This window comes from Notamacropus eugenii, chromosome 5 (genome assembly GCF_028372415.1).
Source record: "Notamacropus eugenii isolate mMacEug1 chromosome 5, mMacEug1.pri_v2, whole genome shotgun sequence".
Taxonomy (NCBI): domain Eukaryota; kingdom Metazoa; phylum Chordata; class Mammalia; order Diprotodontia; family Macropodidae; genus Notamacropus; species Notamacropus eugenii.
The window spans coordinates 335,127,575-335,145,514 of NC_092876.1; the positions used below are offsets into that span (position 1 = coordinate 335,127,575).

General features: G+C 38.7%; 1 protein-coding gene across 1 annotated transcript; it reads right to left on the bottom strand.

Annotated features, from left to right (window-relative positions):
- Positions 1–476: 476 nt before the first annotated feature.
- LOC140506444 (uncharacterized) lies at positions 477–16,607 on the bottom strand. The gene is made up of 3 exons (XM_072613623.1): positions 15,479–16,607; positions 7,225–7,277; positions 477–6,748 (listed from the first exon to the last, which is right to left on the bottom strand). The coding sequence occupies exons 2-3, from the start codon at positions 7,256–7,258 to the stop codon at positions 2,754–2,756; spliced, it is 4,029 nt and encodes a 1,342-aa protein (XP_072469724.1). The 5' UTR covers positions 7,259–7,277; positions 15,479–16,607; the 3' UTR covers positions 477–2,753.
- Between the last annotated feature and the right edge of the window lie 1,333 nt (positions 16,608–17,940).

Here is a 17,940-nt window from a genome sequence, read left to right on the forward strand (position 1 = left end):
CTTTGGAAGTCCTTTATGATTTTTCTTTCCTGTTTACCTTTTCATGCTTCTCTTGATTCTTGTGTTTGAAAGTCAGATTTTCTATTCAGAAATTATTCTTTTTATCAAGAATTTTTGGAAGTCCTCTATATCATTGAATGACCATTTTTTCCCCTGAAGTATTGTGCTCAGTTTTTCTGGGTAGGTGATTCTTGGTTTTAATCACAGTTCCTTTGACTTCTGGAATATCATATTCCAAGCCCTTCAATCCCTTAATGTAGAAGCTGCCAGATCCTGTGTTATCCTGACTGTATTGTCCACCATACTCAAACTGTGTCTTTCTAGTTACTTGCAATATTTTCTACTTGACCTGGGAGCTCTGGAATTTGGCTTCAATATTCCTAGGAGTTTTCCTTGTGGAATCTCTTTCAGGAGATGATTGGTGGATTCCTTCAATATTTATTTTGCCCTCTGATTCTAGAATATCACGGCAATTTTCCTTGATAATTTCATGAAAGATTATGTCTATGCTCTCTTTTTGATCATGGCTTTCCCATAATTTTAAAATTGTCTTTCCTGAATTTATTTTCCAGGTCAGTTTTTCCAAGAAGATATTTCACATTATCTTCTGTTTTTTCATTCTTTTGGTTTTGTTTTGTAATTTTTTGGTCTCTCATTTTTAAAGAACTATTTTCTTCAGTGAGTTTTTGAATCTCCTTTTCCATTTGACTAAATCTGTTTTTTAAATCTTTCTTTTCCTCCTTGGCTTTTTGAACCTCTTTTGCCAATTGCGTTAGCCTATTTTTAAGGTGTTATTTTCTTCAGCACTTTTTTGGGTCTCCTTTAGCAAGCTGTTGACTCACTTTTCATGATTTTCTTGCATCGCTCTCATTTTTCTTCCCAATTTTTCCTCCACCTCTCTTACTTGATTTTCAAAATCCTTTTCAAGCCCTTCTGTGGCCTGAGACCTTTGCATATTTATTTTTGAGGTTTTGGAAGCAGAAGCCTTGACTTCCTCTAATGTTATGCTTTGTTCTTCCTCATCCGAAAGAATGGAAGAAAATACCTGTTCACCAAGAAAGTAACCTTCTATCCTCTTATTTTTTTCTCCCTTTTTTGGGCATTTTCCCAGCCAGTTACTTGACTTTTGAGACTTTTGTCAAGAAGAGGGTATATTCTGGGGACCTGTAAGTTCTTAGTTCCTCCAAGGTGGCACAATTGAAGGAGAGGTGTTCACTTCTCTCCTCGGTTAGCATTTTTTAAAGCAAGTATTTTTTAATTAAGGCATATACATTGTGTTTTTAGACAGAATACTATTTCACACTTAGGCTACAGTGTAGTGTAAACATAACTTTCATATGCATTAGGAAACCAAAAAATTCATGTGACTCACTTTGTTGTGATAATTCACTTTATTTTGGTGGTCTAGAACTAAATCCATAATATCAGTGAGGTATTCCTATACATTATTTATCAGATACTATGCTAGGCACAAAAATTAAATGATACCTCCCTCAAGCAGTTAACATTCCATTGGAATAACACACTGTGTACATAGAAATTAAAAAAAGAAAATGAGAAATAGAAAATTATTGGTTGGGGGTAGGAGAGAGTGGAAGGTAGGAAAGAGTGTCCAGAAAGGCCCCAAGTAGAGTCTGGTTTTGTTAACTGAATTTTAAGGGAGCTAGGGATTCTGAGAGGCATAGTTGGGAAGAGATAGTATTCCAGGTGACTCCCACCTTTTGAAGAATCTGTCAGGCTAGAAACTTCCTGGAGACCAATCCATGGAACTAGTGTGTTGTTGTACTGAATCTAAGGTGTGGCCTGTCATAGACCCATTGTGGACTCCTTCCTACTTATGCCATGGCCTATGGACCATCAAACCTGAGTCTTTGGCAACATCCCTAGAAGTATCCCTTCCCTCTTCTTCCAAGTCCCATTTCATTGGTATCTTCTGTTGCTCTAGGATGGGAGTGGAAAAATGATGCTGCCCTACTCCCTTTCGCTGTTATTTCTGTTCTCTTCATTCCATGCTTCCAGTCTTGGTTATCTCTACTTAAGCCACAAAACCTACTCCCATGTTCTAAAACATTCCAAATAAGAGTTGATTGCTTTCAGCACTGGCAAGTTCATCTAATTTTTCTATGAAACCTCCCTTTAGATTCTGGCAGTGAACTATCTCACATAGCTAGTGAAACCATGGGCTCATCATCAAAAAAGTAGGATGGTTTTGGCTTTAATAAAAGGTGAATATGTCCATCTATCATTCCCTCAGGTCTGAATTGAGTTCTAATGAAATCATGAAATTTGAAATGTTGAAATATTCAAGTATAAAATTTTAATTGCAATTGCATTTGAGGTGAGGATTGGGTGAGGAATTAGGTCAGAGTAAAGAGGTTTCTTAATAATACATTGCGTTTTACTAAGCTTTATTGGGAGAAGAACTTATTCACTAAATTCATATAAAATAGGATATGAGAGGGCGGTAGAGAATGAGGCTATTCTCCTCTATGGGGAGTCATTCAGAGAAAAATTTGCTTTCTTAGAAGCTAAAATATAGAATGAGAAGGAGGGGAAAGGATGAAGATTTTCTCCTTTCATTACACTATAAAAGTCTCTAGCTGTTTCTCCCTGCCCAAAATGAAAAGGAAATTCAAGTGTTTTGTCATCTCCCTATCAAGGTATGTAGAATAATAAAGTAAGACACAAAATCAGAAACAAGTTTCAATGATATGGAGGAGAGTCAATTCCTTTCTGAAAGAAAATATGGTCATTTAATTCTTCCTCTGTTTTTTTTGAAACATGTCTAATATGGATCTGAGAAATGTCCTGTGTTCCTTTGATGTTGCTTCCTCTTTGCCACTGTCCTTTTTAATGTCTATTTTCCCCTTGTGAGGCCATTGGCTTGTAGGTAGGGTCCTTCCTCTTGCCTGGGAGTCCTTGCCAAGTATAAAGCCAAGCCATTTTCCCCTGGCAGACACAGGGAGCCCCAGGTCCGAATGGGAAGATGCTGGAGAATTCAATGGACGAGCTAAGGATCCCTGCAAATTGTAATAGGGGTGTGGGAGGGAAAAAATGGAACATGTGGTTGTACGGTGTACTTGGAGGATGAATTTGACATTTATCTCCTCCTCTGAATTGGACAGAGGCACTGGTATGGCCAACAGCTGTGATTCACAAGGATATTTCATCCCCCAAACATGGGGACAGCCATTTGGGATCCAGGAGACACAAATTAGGCACACTGGATAATCCAGTGGGATGTTTTGTTGATCACCACAATGAGGGGTGGACACTCTCTTCATCTTCTGCAAGATAGTCTGTCTACAGATATCATTTTTTATTTCATCCTGAGGGATGGAACGAATGATGTCATCAATAGTTTTTTCAGGAACATCACCTCCCTCAGTGGTGTATGGCTTGATGTAATTTAAACGCTGCAAAGTTTGTCTTTTTTTCCTTGAAAAAGTCTGGCGTCGAAGCCCAGGCTGAACCTCATCTGCATGCTCCAAGGTTAGTTCAGCCTCAGGGTGGTGGTCACATGTTATTGTACCCTCAGTCCTCTGTTTAGAACCTGATGGGGTTTTGGCCCTATATATAAGGCTCGATAGTGCTATTTCCTCCTCATCTAGACATGGATTTGTGCCCTTGGGTTTAGTGACCTCTGATTTAGCCTCAGTTTGGTTTTTAAGACTGGAGAGAAGAACAGAGAGGGGCTTGGGACTAGATAAAGGTATGACCTGCCCTGGATCCACTAACATTTTTGCTGAGTGGCGCAGATCTGATGGAGGTATGACCTGGGTACTGGGGTCTAGGACAGCCTCTGATTGATGGTCAGAGATAGGTTGCAGTTCATTCTGAGAACTGAGACCAGATAGAGTTACTTCATGGAGTTCTATGCTTAGTGCAGGTATTGCCCCCTGATCCTGGCCTGGAAGAGCTGCATCCTGGTGGCCTTTTTCTAATAGTATTGCTCCCTGTGAACCTTGTTCCAGTTGAACCTTTGAGACCTCATTATTGGCATCTGAAACCAAGTCTTCCTGGTGCTCAGCTGTCAGTAGAGGAGTGACCTGGAAGTCTGGACTGAGTGGATGTGTGGCCCTATGGTCAGGGTTAAGTAGAGCTGTGTCCATTAGGTCTAGGTCCAAGGTGGGTGTTGTTTTGTGATCCCAGACTTCTATAGTTCTGACCCTATTATCTGTTTCAAGTGGAACTGCTTGCCAATGATGCTGTTCTGTCTGAAGTGAGACCCGACTATTGCTGTCCAGTGCATCCTCAGTCTGTTGGTCAGCATGTAGTGGCACTGGGGTTTGCTTTTCTGGCTCAGGTAGAGCTGTGTTCTGGAAATCTATGCCTGGAAGAGTTACTGTTTTGTGTGATAAGTCTTCAATAGTCATGACCTGGTGGCTTATTCCTGGGGGCAATAGTTCACACTCTTGTTCACTTTGAAATATGAACACATCTTGTTCGGGTTGAAGTATGGACTGGGCATTGGCATCCAGGGTATCTTCAACTTGGTGGTCAAGGCTGTGTGCCACTATGATCCTTGGCTTAGGACTGGCTGGAGGTGTTGTCTGGTGTTCAGGACTAGGGAAAATCAGGTTGTTGGGATCTATTATGCTCAGTGGAGATATTTTCCACTCTGCCTGGCCTGTGGAAGCTGGCCCCTGGTGGGTATTATTTCCTATTTCTGGTGGCATTATTACCTGCCATTCTTGTTCTTCATGGACCAGGGCATCTGGACCTGGTACAGATGTGTTTTTGTAGTCATGACTGGGTGGAGGTGTAATCTGGGAGTAAGGACCAGGGGGATTTGTATCCTTTTGTTCTATGTCCAATGGGGGTGTTCCCCAATGAACCTGGTCTGTTTTGTCTTGGTGTTTCATATCTATTAAAGGTTTATATTCATAATCCTGGTCTGTGAGAGTTATAACCTGGTGACCTGGTGGTGGTGGTTCTGTTTCCCTCTGGTCTAGTTTATCTTGAGATGTGAACTGTTTATGACAGTTTTGTACATTTTCAGTCTGGCAATAATCAGGACTAGGTGAATATGTGACTCTACAGTCACAGTTCAGTTGAGTTAAAATCTGGAGTGAGTCTGTGTCTTGTTGAGATAGTTCTTGGTTGTTATGATCTGTTGGTGGTGTGGTCTGTGGGTTATTTGGATCTGATGCAGCAGGTTCAGTTGTGTATTCATTTCTAGGTAGAGCTATAGCCTTGAGTTCATAGCTGGGTGGTAATGTGGCCCTGTAGTCTGGCTTTGGTAGTGACATTGTTGAAGGGTCCGGGTCAACTGGATTTATGGCCAGATGGTCCAGACCCTTAGAAGTTGGTGCCTCTGGGTTCTTGTCTGGTAGAACCTCAACCTGATGATCCTGACTTCCTATCACTTCTGTGTCCTGGTGACATACTAAGGATAGTGCTGTCTGGATATCCAGGTCTGGGGCATGTTGTGAGTGTGTGACTTGTACGTCAGACCCTGAGTTGGTGCTCAGGAAGAGCAGAGTTGTGGCCTCAAGTTGAGAGTCTTGTGCTGCGTTGCTACAGTGGTCTAAACAGACTGGAATTATGACTGGTGCAACTTGGCATTTAGAGAGTCGGGATAGCCCAGATGTGTCCTTAGCCTTATAATCAGGACCCAATGGAGCCTCAATGAAAGGAAGAGAGGTGGTTTTAGCACAGGGGTCTTCCAGGCATGTTGAAGGAGTTTCTAATGGCTGGAAGTCTTGTGATGGTGTAAGTGTTGTACTGGTCTGATGACTTGGACCTGGTGATGGCAAAGCTGTGGCTATAGTCCAGTGCTGTGGACAGGCTGGACATGCAGTCATGGCCCTGGTTTTCCCATCTTTGGAATGGTTGTCAATGCATCTTAATAATGATAATGTCTCCCTTGGACCATGCTCAGGTGGTAAAACCTTGCAAGTTTTGGCCTGGACCCAGTAGTCCAAATCAGATGCCTTAAATGATATGGGCTTGGACCAATGGTCAGGACAAGATGATGAGGGCACACCTATGGGATGGTGCTTAGTGGTTAGAAATCTGTCTTGGAGTCTGGCCTTTGGCAAAGCTTCAAATGAGTGAACGGATTTCACTGGTTTGTGTGTGGCCGCCCTGGCTTGGTACTTAGGAAATGCTTTGGTTCCAGTTCCTGTCATGGTCCTGTTGCCCATGAATGGAAACTGGTAATGAAGGAATTTTGAAGACGAGGCATATTGGTTGACATGAGTTAGATCCTCAGATAGATGGTCACAGTCAGCAGAAATCTTGGGAAGGTGTTTAGGACCTGAAGCAGCCTCCATCCTATGGTTGGAGTCCAGTGGAGCCTCATGTTGGCGTTTGGAGTCAAGCAGAGAAGGTATGAGATGTTGTTTGGCAGATGTCAGAGGTACAGCAGCTGCCTTGGATCTGAGGTCAGGCTTAGGTGTAGTTAAAATTGAGTTGGCTGTATGGTGTTTATAGAGTAGAGAAGCTTTAGTCACACCCTGGTGATTAAGAAAAGGTAAGGGCACAGCCCTGTGATCCATGTAGAGCATCTGTGCAGCTATGCCTGACTGTTTGGGCCATTGGGCAGGGACAGATTTGGCTTTGTGATAGGGATAGGCTAATGATTGTCTAGTTTTGGCCTCGTGTTTGAGGTAGGGCATCTGCTCAACTTTGGACTGGTATTCTTGTTTCCACAGTGGTGAAATCCAGTGCGGGGGACAGGGTACTAGCACTGATGTTGCCTGGTTAAAGAAGGCTTTCCGAGGGAAATGGACCAAATCTGCAGCTAAAGGAGAGACCATGTGAGTGATAGCAAGGAAATATGACATACAGCAAGTACAGGAAAGGCAGTTATTGATTAGAGAGCCAGGACATATTCCTAGTAAATAAACACTTTTATAATTTCTGAAGTACTTTTCACATTTGCCTCATTTGATCCACATTTGGTAAATGGCATATCAAAATCATAAAAATGACATTTCCCCTGTTTATTTAAAAAGACCTGCTTTCCTGAGAACAAAGAGTATAATAAGTATTATCATTCCCACTTTACAAAAGAGGATTACTGAGGTCCAGAGAGGTTAAAGGTCTCGCTGAAAGGCTAACAAACAGCAGATAGGTAGAACTCAAACCTAGGAAATGGAGATTGAGTGAACTTTCCCAAGGTCACATATTGAGCAAGAATGGATTCTGAGGAGAGATGGTCCAGAAGGAGAGAGGTGATGGTTCCCATCTGAGATTACTGAAAGTCAAAATTCTTACCATTAGGAAATAATCCTTGCCGTCTTCTTCCCATCTGGTGTCTATAGGATTTCCTTGGAAAAAAATAAAATGCTGACAAATAAATGCTTAGAGTTTTGGTTTCATTGAGCCCCAAAGAAAGGCTCCCAAAAGGCTAAAAGAGAAAAGACTCTATGATAGCTACACTGTCCTTGTAGCCTGGCTTATGTTCCCTGAGATAATTCTTTTTAAAATGTTTTTTCCACTTGTTTCTAATTCTCTAGCAGTTGCTGTTCTTCAGTTGTTTCAGTGTTATCCAACTCTTCATGACCTCATTTGGGGTTTTCTTGGCATAGTTTGCCATTTCCTTTGCCAGGTCACTTACAGATGAAGACACTGAGGCAGACATGGTGAAGTGACTTGCCCAGGGTCACACAGCTAATGAGTGTCTGAAGCCAGATTTTAACTCAGACAGATGAGTTTTCCTTACTCCAGGCCTGGCACTCTGTGCACCATGGTGCCACCTAGCAAGGGAATTGTCCTAGGCTTACCTTACCATAGATGAGACTCAAAATATGGGCTCAAGGCCTCCCCTCTTTCTCCACTCTGATTCCTATCATACATTCTATACCTTTTTGGCTGTCACTTTTATGAAAGCCTTCTTTAAAGAAAGAAATAGAGAAATGCATTAACATGGAGGTGCAAACAGCCAACTAAATATAGACTTGCCCTTCTTGGGGCATTTTAGCAGGATTTGTGGCCTTAAATTAAAGCTGTCCTAAGTATCTACATAGTGCAGTGACTGGAGTCAGGAGGATCTGAGCTTAAAACGTGCCTCATATACTTATTAGTTCTATAACATGGCAAGTCTGCTGATTCACAGTGCCTCAGTTTCCTTCATCTGTAAAATGGGGATAATAATAGCACCTACCTCATAGATAATGGCATATGCAAAAGTGTTACTATTTGAATGTTATTATTATTAAAATTATACAACATCTGGGATTTTCTAATATCATCCTGTCAGTTCAGGGGATATTTTTTTCATGGGAAATATCTTCTCCCAGTCTCCTTGAAAAACAAGTTCCCTAAGACATTCTTTGATTTTGTAAAAAAAATTTTTATAATTTGTTGATTTTTGTCATTTATAATTTTTTGTAATGGATTTTGTAAAAAGATGCTACAAGTTCTCAGGTTCAATCCCCTAATACACACACATGTGTGTATGTACATGCACACATATACACATACACACATATCTGTACATATAAAGCAGGGGCAGCTAGGTGATACAATGGTTAGAGCACTGGGCTTGGAATCTGGAAGATTCATCTTCATGAGTTCAAATCTGACCTCATACACTTACTAGTTGTGTGACCCTGGGCAAGTCACTTAATCCTATTTACCTCAGCTCTTTATCTGTAAAATGAGCTGGAAAAGCAAATGGCAAATCTCTGACTGGTAGCTTTGCAAGAAAATCCCAAATCCCAAATGAAAAATGGGTTCATGAAGAGTCAGACATGACTGAAGTGACTGAATATAGAAAGCGTACAAGTATATATTCTTTATTCCCAGGTAATACAATTTGAGATCATATAGAATTTCATGATACTATCTAAGGAAAGTAGGAATAGACTATATTAATAAGCTGAGAAATACTACCTAGATCACCTGTTAAGACTGCTTCTAACCCTGCTTTTTCTCCTTTTCATTCAAGGAATTCATCTTGGTGGCATACCACACTGCCTTGTTGAAGTGTTTGATAAAAATTCAATCTAAGAACTTTCCTTGGATTTTTAGCAAATAAGAGTAGACAAATCTCTAACTTTAACTCTCATCATAACAGAAGCTCCAAGATGGGGTTCTTTAATTTTAAATTAAATGAGAGTTGAGCTTGGGCATGCCTGGGAGGGACACAGGCAGGTTACCTCACAATCTCTCTTACCAGGAGGAGTTACTACATGATGGAGAACTTAAAGTATCTCATGTGTTTCAGAATCAACATACAGGAACAATATCAGTTCCAAATGGTTTCAGTTCAAAGTTTCCTTAATAACCTTAGATGAAAAGAATTCATCTCCAGTAGAAACAAAATAAATGAGAAAGTAAATCTGTTTCATAGCTTCTTGTAAGAGGATTTTGCCCTGGGAGATGTCAAAAACCCAATGGGCTCTCTCAAACATACCTAGAACAAGACTGAATCCTGTCATTTGACCCACACGGGAATTCCCTTTCACATCATAGAACAAGCTAGGGATTGTTTACGTAGGCCCATTTCATGTAAGAGAGCTTTAAGAGAGGATCCTTTCCCTAGGGACTCGCCTGATAACTAGAGCACCAACAGCCTGAGCTTGTAACTGTTAAAAATGGAATTCCTTGATTCTTATGGTGTTAGAACTAGAAGGGACCTCTTGGAAGTCATCTACCGCTTATTTTACAGATTAGGAAACTGAGGTCTAAAGATGTGAGGTGATATGCCCAAGATGGTGTAGGAATAGTGGGTACAGCTGAAGTCAATGGTGTGTTAGAACTAGCTCTTTATTGGCTCTATAAAGCCAATTGTTGAAATTTTCAATGTGAATATTCATTTACACCGCAGAAATTAGCAAACACTATGGATCAGGTGTCAATTAATTGTTTTGTTGATTGTCTTTTAAAAAATATTGAAGAAAAAGGTGTCATTCACATATATTATATATATACACACACATACATACACACATATACATATATACATATACACACATGTATCTTTTCTCCTCTGGATAGGTAGTTATTAAACATCCATCATTGACTGATGTCCTCTGACTCCAAAGTCAATATCCACTTGTTCCATGTAATTAACTGACCCTTGTCAACTGTTCATCTCTTGATACCCTTTCAAAACAGAATCCAGTATTCCTTTTGACAATGAAAAGACGTAAATTTCTGTCCTTCTTGAGGTCACTTCTGTTGGACAGGGAGGACAAGCAATGCCTCTTTTTTCCATTATTGTATCTTCTATGCCTCAAAAATAGGCACTCAGTTAAATATTTTTACATAAAGGAAATAACTTATATAGTAAGTTTTCTCATTCTAGGAGAAATAAAAATCTTCATCTTTGATTGTGGCGCCCTGAGAGAATGGCTCAAAAGAAAATTTTCTCTCTGGATGTGTCAAGATAATAATAATGCATTTGTCTTTGCATTAGAAATTCACCAAGTAAGGCCATTGGAGCTAATTATAAATGTTACTAAGCAGAAATATGAAAGGTGATAATCACTTGGAGGGGCCCCCATATCTCCACGTTAATGAGCCTCTAGGTCCAAGAACAGACCCAAGACTACTTGTCCTGAGAGTGAGTCATTGCAACAACCATCTGCCATGTAAATAAACACTTTTAGCAAAAGACCATCCAGACAGCGAGAAATTCAGTTAAGTAAATAGCCCACTGTAGATGCAAGATCAAACATCAGAATAAATACTGACTTATGTGTACCAGGAGTTTAGAATTCTTATTAGTCAACATCAGCTTCTAGGAAATCCAGAAGCTCCCAATGATGGAAATTTGACATAAAGAATTTTATTACTCCTGCTTTCTATTTTCTTAACAAACGCTTCTGGTTGTTTGTCCTTTGTTCTTAAAGAAGACCAATGACATCACAATATCTTGACTTGAATGTGAATTGGACTTAAATGAAGCAAAGTTGTCAGCCCCAAAATTCAAGACAACTGGCAATGGTCCAGGATGCAGTAGATGACCTTGACCTTTTTAAATTTAAAGGTCTTTTCCCTGACCTCAGTTTGTCCCAGGCAATACCCATTCAAAGACTATGTGCTAGATAAGAATTAAGAAAAAAGAGATGGAACCAAGATGGCAGAGTAGAAGGACGTGCCTCTAGAAGCTCTCCTCCCACAGCCATAAAACACCTGTAAAAATGACTCTAAACAAATTCAAGAGCAGTAGAAGCCACAAAAAACAGAGTGAAAGAGATTTCCAGCCCAAGGCAGCCCAGAAGGCCAACAGGAAAGGTCTGTCACACTGGGTTCAGAGCAGAGTGCAGCCTGGCCTTGGCTGCACCACAGCAAAGACAGGACTGGAGCAGGCTTCAAGGTGCCACCAGCAACAGCTGCAAGTCCAAGATTCCTCAATGCACAAATGCCAAAGACAGCTTCAAAGGTCAGTGAGAAAGCTCTTTCACCTGGGGGAGAAGGGAATGCAGCAGTCTAGCCCTGGTCCCAGGCAGCAGCAGCTTTCATTGTTGGAGCCCTGGCTTAAAGACCCTGGGAGAACTGATCTGTTGATCTGGGTCTCAGTCCTGAGTGGTGGTCCTGTTGTGAGGAGGAGCACTGACTGGTGGAGCTGGTGGAGGCTTTGGAGAGGGAATTCTACTTGCATAAAAAAGTGCTTGTAGTTGCTCCCAGACCAGAGTGCAGGTCAGTAGAGGAATAAACTCCTCTCCCTTGATTGTGCCACCTTGAAGGAACTCAGAACTTACAAGTCCCCCGAGTATACCCTTTTCTTGACAAAGAATTCAAAAGTCAAGTAACTGACTGGGAAAATGTCTAAAACAGGAAAAAAGAATACGACAATATAAGGCTACTTTGTTGGTGAGCAGGTATTTTCTTCCATCCTTTTGGATGAGGAAGAACAATGCATACCATCAGAGGAAGACATAAAAGTCAATGCTTCTGCATTCAAAACCTCCAAAATAAATACGCAATGGTCTCAGGCCACGGAAGAGCTCAAAAAGGATTTTGAAAATCAAGCTAGAGAAGTGGAGGAAAAATTGGAAAGAGAAATGAGAGAGATGCAAGACAATCATGAAAAGGGAGTCAACAACTTGCTAAAGGAGACCCCTAAAAATGCTGAAGAAATTAACACCTCTAACAATAGACTAAATCAAATGGCAAAAGAGGCCCTAAAAGCCAGTGAGTTGAAGAATGCTTTAAAAAGCAGAATTAGCCAAATGGCAAAGAAGGTTCAAAAGCTAACTGAAGAAAGTAGTTCTTTAAAAATTAGAATGGAGCAGATGAAAGCTAATGACTTTATGAGAAACCAAGAAATTACAAAGCAAAACCAGAAGGATGAAAAAATAGAAGACAATGTGAAATATCTCATTGGAAAAACAACTGACCTGGAAAATAGATCCAGAGACAATTTAAATATTATGAGACTACCTGAAAGCCGTGATCAAAAAAAGAGGTTAGACATCATCTTTCAAGAAATTATCAAGGAAAACTGTCCTGATATTCTGGAACCAGAGGGTAAAGTAAATATTGAAAGAATTCACTGATTGCCTCCTGAAAGAGATCCAAAAAGAAAAATTCCTAGGAATATTGTAGCCAAATTCCAGAGTTCCAGGTCAAGGAGAAAATGTTGCAAGCAGTCAGAAAGAAACAATTCAAGTACTGTGGAAATACAATCAGGATAACACAGGATCTGGCTGCTTCTACATTAAGGGATCAAAGGGCTTGGAATATGATATCTCAGAAGTCAAAGGAACTAGGATTAAAAACAAGAATCACCTACCCAGCAAAACTGAGTATAATACTTCAGGGAAAAAAATGGTCATTCAATGAAATAGAGAACTTTCAAGCATTCTTGATGAAAAGACTAGAGATGAATAGAAAATTTGACTTTCAAATACAAGAATCAAGAAAAGCGTGAAAAGGTTAACAGGAAAGAGAAATCATAAGAGACTTACTAAAGTTGAACTGTATATACATATATATGGACAGAGGGCACAGAGTGAGTTGAATAGGAAGGGATGATACTTTAAAAAATAAAATTAAGGGGTGAGGGAGGAATGTATTGGGAGGAGAAAAGGAGAAATGGAATGGGGCAAATTATCTCTTATAAAAAAGTCAAGAAAAAGCATTTTCAGTGAAAGGGGAAAGGAAGAGGTGAGAGGGAAAAAGTGCAGTGTACTCCCATCACATTTGAGTTAAGGAAGGAATAATATGCACCCTCAATTTTGTATGTAAATCTATCTTACACTACAGGAAAGTAGGAGAGAAAATGATAAGTGGGGTGTGAGGGGGATGATAGAAGGAAGGGCAAATGAGAGGAGGGGGGTAATTAGAAGTAAACATTTTTTGGGAAGGATAAGATCAAAAGAGAGAATAGAATAAATGGGAGAGCTGGATAGGATGGAGGGAAATACAGTCTTTCACAACATATATATATATATATATATATATATATATATATATATATATATATATATATATATATATATATATATATATATATATATATATATATTTAAGTTTTAGAAATGAATGTTGAGAATTGTTTTTGCATGTAACTGGGAAATAAGAAATACAGGTAATGGGGTATAGAAATCTATCTTGCCCTACAAGAAAAAAGAGAAGATGTGGATAAGGGAAGGGAGGAGTGTGATGGAAGGGAGGGTAGATTGGGGGAAGGCATAACCAGAATGCATGGAGTTTTGGAGTGGGGGAGGGGAGAGATGGGGAGAAAATTTGGAACTCAAAAGTTTGTGGAAATGAAGGTTGAAAATTAAAAATAAATGAATAAATTTTTTAAAAAGAATTAAGATAATAAATGGCTTAATTTACCACTACAAATACATCAATCTAGGAGGGAAAGACTGTCAGAGTTTGTAGCCAGAACAGAAAACAATAGCTATTTATACTCATTCTAAGCCATCATAATATAAACAATGAGCCACAGAGACTTGGACTGGGTATTACTATTGTCCATTCAATGAAAGCCAGAGTGATTTGGGTTTAAAAGTTAGTCAAGTAGCTCTATTCGAAACCCAAAGGGCTTTTAAAGCCTCCCCGCCCCCACTATATTTTAAGAAATCATAAATTAAGGTTGCACAGGACTAAAAAGAAATTGCCCCAGCTTTCTGGAGAAAAAAATAAATTTAAAAAAAATGCCTAATAAGTGAATGTATTTTCCACAATCTGAATGTGCTAAACACTCTCACTTTTAGTTTTAGTTCCCAAAATTTATTTCGTTTTATGATCTACTCTGTCTTCATCATCCTCTCCATTCCATTTACTCTACAATCAGAAAGACCTGAGTTCAAATCCAGCCTCAGTTACTTACTAGCTATATGACTCTGGGCAAGGCATTTAAATCTATTTGCCTCAGTTTTCTTATCTATAAAATCAGCTGGAGAAGGAAATGGCAAACCACTCTAGTATCTTTGATAAGAAAACTCCAAATGGAATCACAGATGTTGGACAGGACTGAAACATCTGGACAGCAACAACACATATTTATTGACTGCCTATTACATTCCAGGCACTGTGTTAAACATAGGAAAAACAAGTACAAAGAAAGAAAGTCTCTACTTGCAAAGAGCTTACATTCTAATGGGTGAGAAAAAAGTACATATAAAGTATGTACAACATAAATGAAATGTGACTATTGTCAACCTGAAAGTTTGGTTTAAAGAGGCAAACATGCTAAATTCATTATTGTTTATTCCCTTAAAGCTAGCAATTACATGTTCATGGAGCCAGAAGGAAACTGCTGACATGACCAGGCTTAAATCTGTTTTAGGAGAATCCAAGGGTGTCTGAATTTTCTTAATTGACTAAGTTGTAAATACAATAAGATAAAAGAGTTGACAAAGTGTCAATTGAAATTAAGACCCAGGATACCTGTGTTTCCTTTACCATTAACATACCATAACATAGTTTATATCCACCAAATATTAAGATAAGGAAAAAGTCCCATTATTCAAGATAGTATCTCGGGTTAAGGGTCTCAAAAAGAATGCTAAGTCGGCCCCATCTGGCCTTGTTGACATAAGAAAAGGTATTCTCTGAGTTTACTTCAGAGAACAAAGAGACTGCTAGGTCCAGGCTCTTCTTCTGATTGATTAATTTAAGCTCTGGCCCTTATTAAAGTTCAAAAAATGATGTTAAATGATTATCACTATATGCAAAGTAGTTTGGGAGGGATTAGTGGTCTAGGTCACCTAGTCCTCTCTAGATCCTCCCAATACACAATCTCCTTGTTTCCCAGCTTTCTCCCCTTATAGGGTCTGATTCATCTGTTCCCCTGGTCTAGTTTTCCAAGGAAGCCAGAAGAGAGGCAAATCCAAGGAAATCCAACCTGAAGCCTGCCTCTGGACTGACTTAAAGACTGTTCTCACTATTGAGCACAGACCATCAAAGATCTTTCATTTCTTTTATTTCACTTTTGGACTCAGGAAAAAAATCTATCACATTTGTATCTAGAGGCATTCCCCACTGCCAACCTCCATAACTTTCACAAAACTTCTCACCACTAGGACTTTCAAGAACAGGAAATAGGATATATATCACATACTCTGATGATCAGCAGTCTCAACCAGTTCAATTCTAGCTGGTAGATCTTGTTGGTTACAAATTTTCATCAAAGGAGAATGCTATTAGAGACTAAGTCCTTAGTAAGAAAAAGATATCTTAGAATAAAATTCACTGAGTTTAAAAAACAATGACACTCATTCCTGCTAACTCAGATACCAGTAGCTAGACTGAGCCTTCAGGTCTCTTTATCCCACGTAAGTTATCTGAGTTGGCCTTGACATCATAAAATACTATTTGTCCTTTGTCAACCAGCAGTCAGAGTTGCCCCACCCTTCTCTGTACATGAGCTCCAACTACTAACTCCCCTCTCAACTTTACTCTCTAAAAGAAACCATTAGTTTATCATGGTCTAAAACTTACCCATAGGAAGTAATGGAGAAAGTTTCTTGAAAAAAAAGGAAAGCAATGTCATGTTGGATTTCTTTATTGAATACTCAATTCAGTAATCCTTGTCTATCTCTGTCTCTTAATCCGTGGACCAGAGGGAAAGTGATATCCCATTGAGTCCCATAGCAGCAGCCAATTTGGATGTTATAACATAAATTTCCCTAATTATTCATCCAGTGATCTTGTATTATCTTTCAATTTCTTACCACTATGTAGCTTCAAAGTCTGTTTTTCTTCATTATTAGTCTTTCATTCATGCTCTGTTGGGTTCAGTTCATCCTTCTTTCTTCTGTTAATCATCCTTATTTCTAAACAACAGTGTTTTTGGTTGGGAAAGAAAGATCAGGGTAACTATTCCTAGAAGAAATCACCTTACTCCTTCTTGGCACATTGGCAGGACAATGGAACCTGGACCTATGGCACATTCTCAGATGTAGCAAGTCTTAAATGGCTTATCAGAGTCATTACTGAAAGAAGTCTAGCATGCTTCTTGGAGCAAAAAAATTATCCTTGTGTGCATCCATACCCCAATAAGTCATTCTATAGGTTGAACCCAAACCAGAGACTAAATATTATTGACTGCTCCCAAGATTAAAAGTCTTCATTTTTTCCTAGTGAGATTTGATCAGCAAAGGGAACCTCCATCCTGATTCCCTTTCATATACCCTCATTATCCCGAGAACCATACAACATAGATTTTTATCTATTTATAGATATTTATCTATTTTATTTGTATTTTTAAGTTTATTTGAATTGATATCTTTCATTTTTATATCATTTTCATTTTTCAAATATATTCCTCTTCCAGAAAGTCATTGCATATAATAAAAAGTTTAAAAAAGAATTTTAAAAAATTTCAGGAGAGTTAATCAACACACCAATCAAACATGACATCATATGTAATGTTGTAAATCTGTAATCTCTCACAACTGTGCTGAAGGGAGGGAATTTCATTTTCTTATCTCTTCTCCCTTCCCCTGGAAAAAAGAAGTAATGGTTGATCAGTCAACCAACTTTTTTTCAGGCACTTACCTGATTCTGCCAAGTTCTGAAGTAAGAGACAAAAGAAGTTCATGTGGTTACTATCCTAGAGGCCGTTATCTTTTGATTAGATAGAAAGAAAAGGTATAAAGTGATAAAACTTTAGAAATTGATAAGATACTGTGTATGAAAACATAAAATAAGCTTATTGAGCTGAGAGGTATTGTCAAAACCAAATGGAGGACATCAGAAAATACCATGAGAGGAGAAGTACAATCCTGAAAACAGGATTGGAATTATTTTTAAAGGAAGCATATACAGATATTCCCCTAAAGCAAGAATGAAACTGGGGTTATTAACAGTATGCTATAACTTAGGATTTCATGCTAGCAGTTCCTTGTGAAAATTTATCATATATGCTAATGCTAGACATCTAGAAAGTGCATTTTGATTTTCATTTTAATATCAATTTTCTTTTTCAACTGAAATAAACAAATATGAATATTTTAGTGGCCAAAGACTAGAAAACAAGGTTGTATATGAAACAGTGAGCTTGTTATGTATAGTTTTTTAAATATATATAAAATTTAACACAGCAGTAACAAAACTGTCCTGCTTGCCCATGTGTCCTTCTGAATTTCTATCTGTTCTTTTTTGTGTATTTTTAATTTTATTTTTATTTTCTATCTCATAGTCTCTCCCTTCCCTACCACAACCCACTGAGAAGGCAAAAAATATGATACCTATTATACATATGAAATTATGTGAAACATTTCCATATTAGTCATGTCTTCTTCTGTGTAGTTTTAGTGTCTTGACACCTTTTTTGTATCACTATCAATACCCATTTCTTTTCGACCTTGAAGACCTTCATTTGTAACAAAGAAATATACCTTAATTCATCTTTTTTTTGCTTTTCTAAAGCAAAAATTTCACATTAGTCATTGCAATATGTACACATATTAACTCTGTAAGGTAGGGCATATATAATTTTGTCCCTATAACAGAAACTGATAGACAATGAAGCCAACAATAAAGGGGGACTAGGTAAGTATGGAGGCCATAAACCAGAGA

Excerpts from the sequence above, each read along its gene's own strand:
- LOC140506444 (XM_072613623.1), bottom strand. The coding sequence starts at position 7,258 with ATGGGAAGAAGACGGCAAGGATTATTTCCTAATG. Across the intron at positions 6,749-7,224 it reads GCAAGGATTATTTCCTAATG|CTGCAGATTTGGTCCATTTC; the intron begins GTAAGAATTTTG and ends TCTCTCCTTTAG.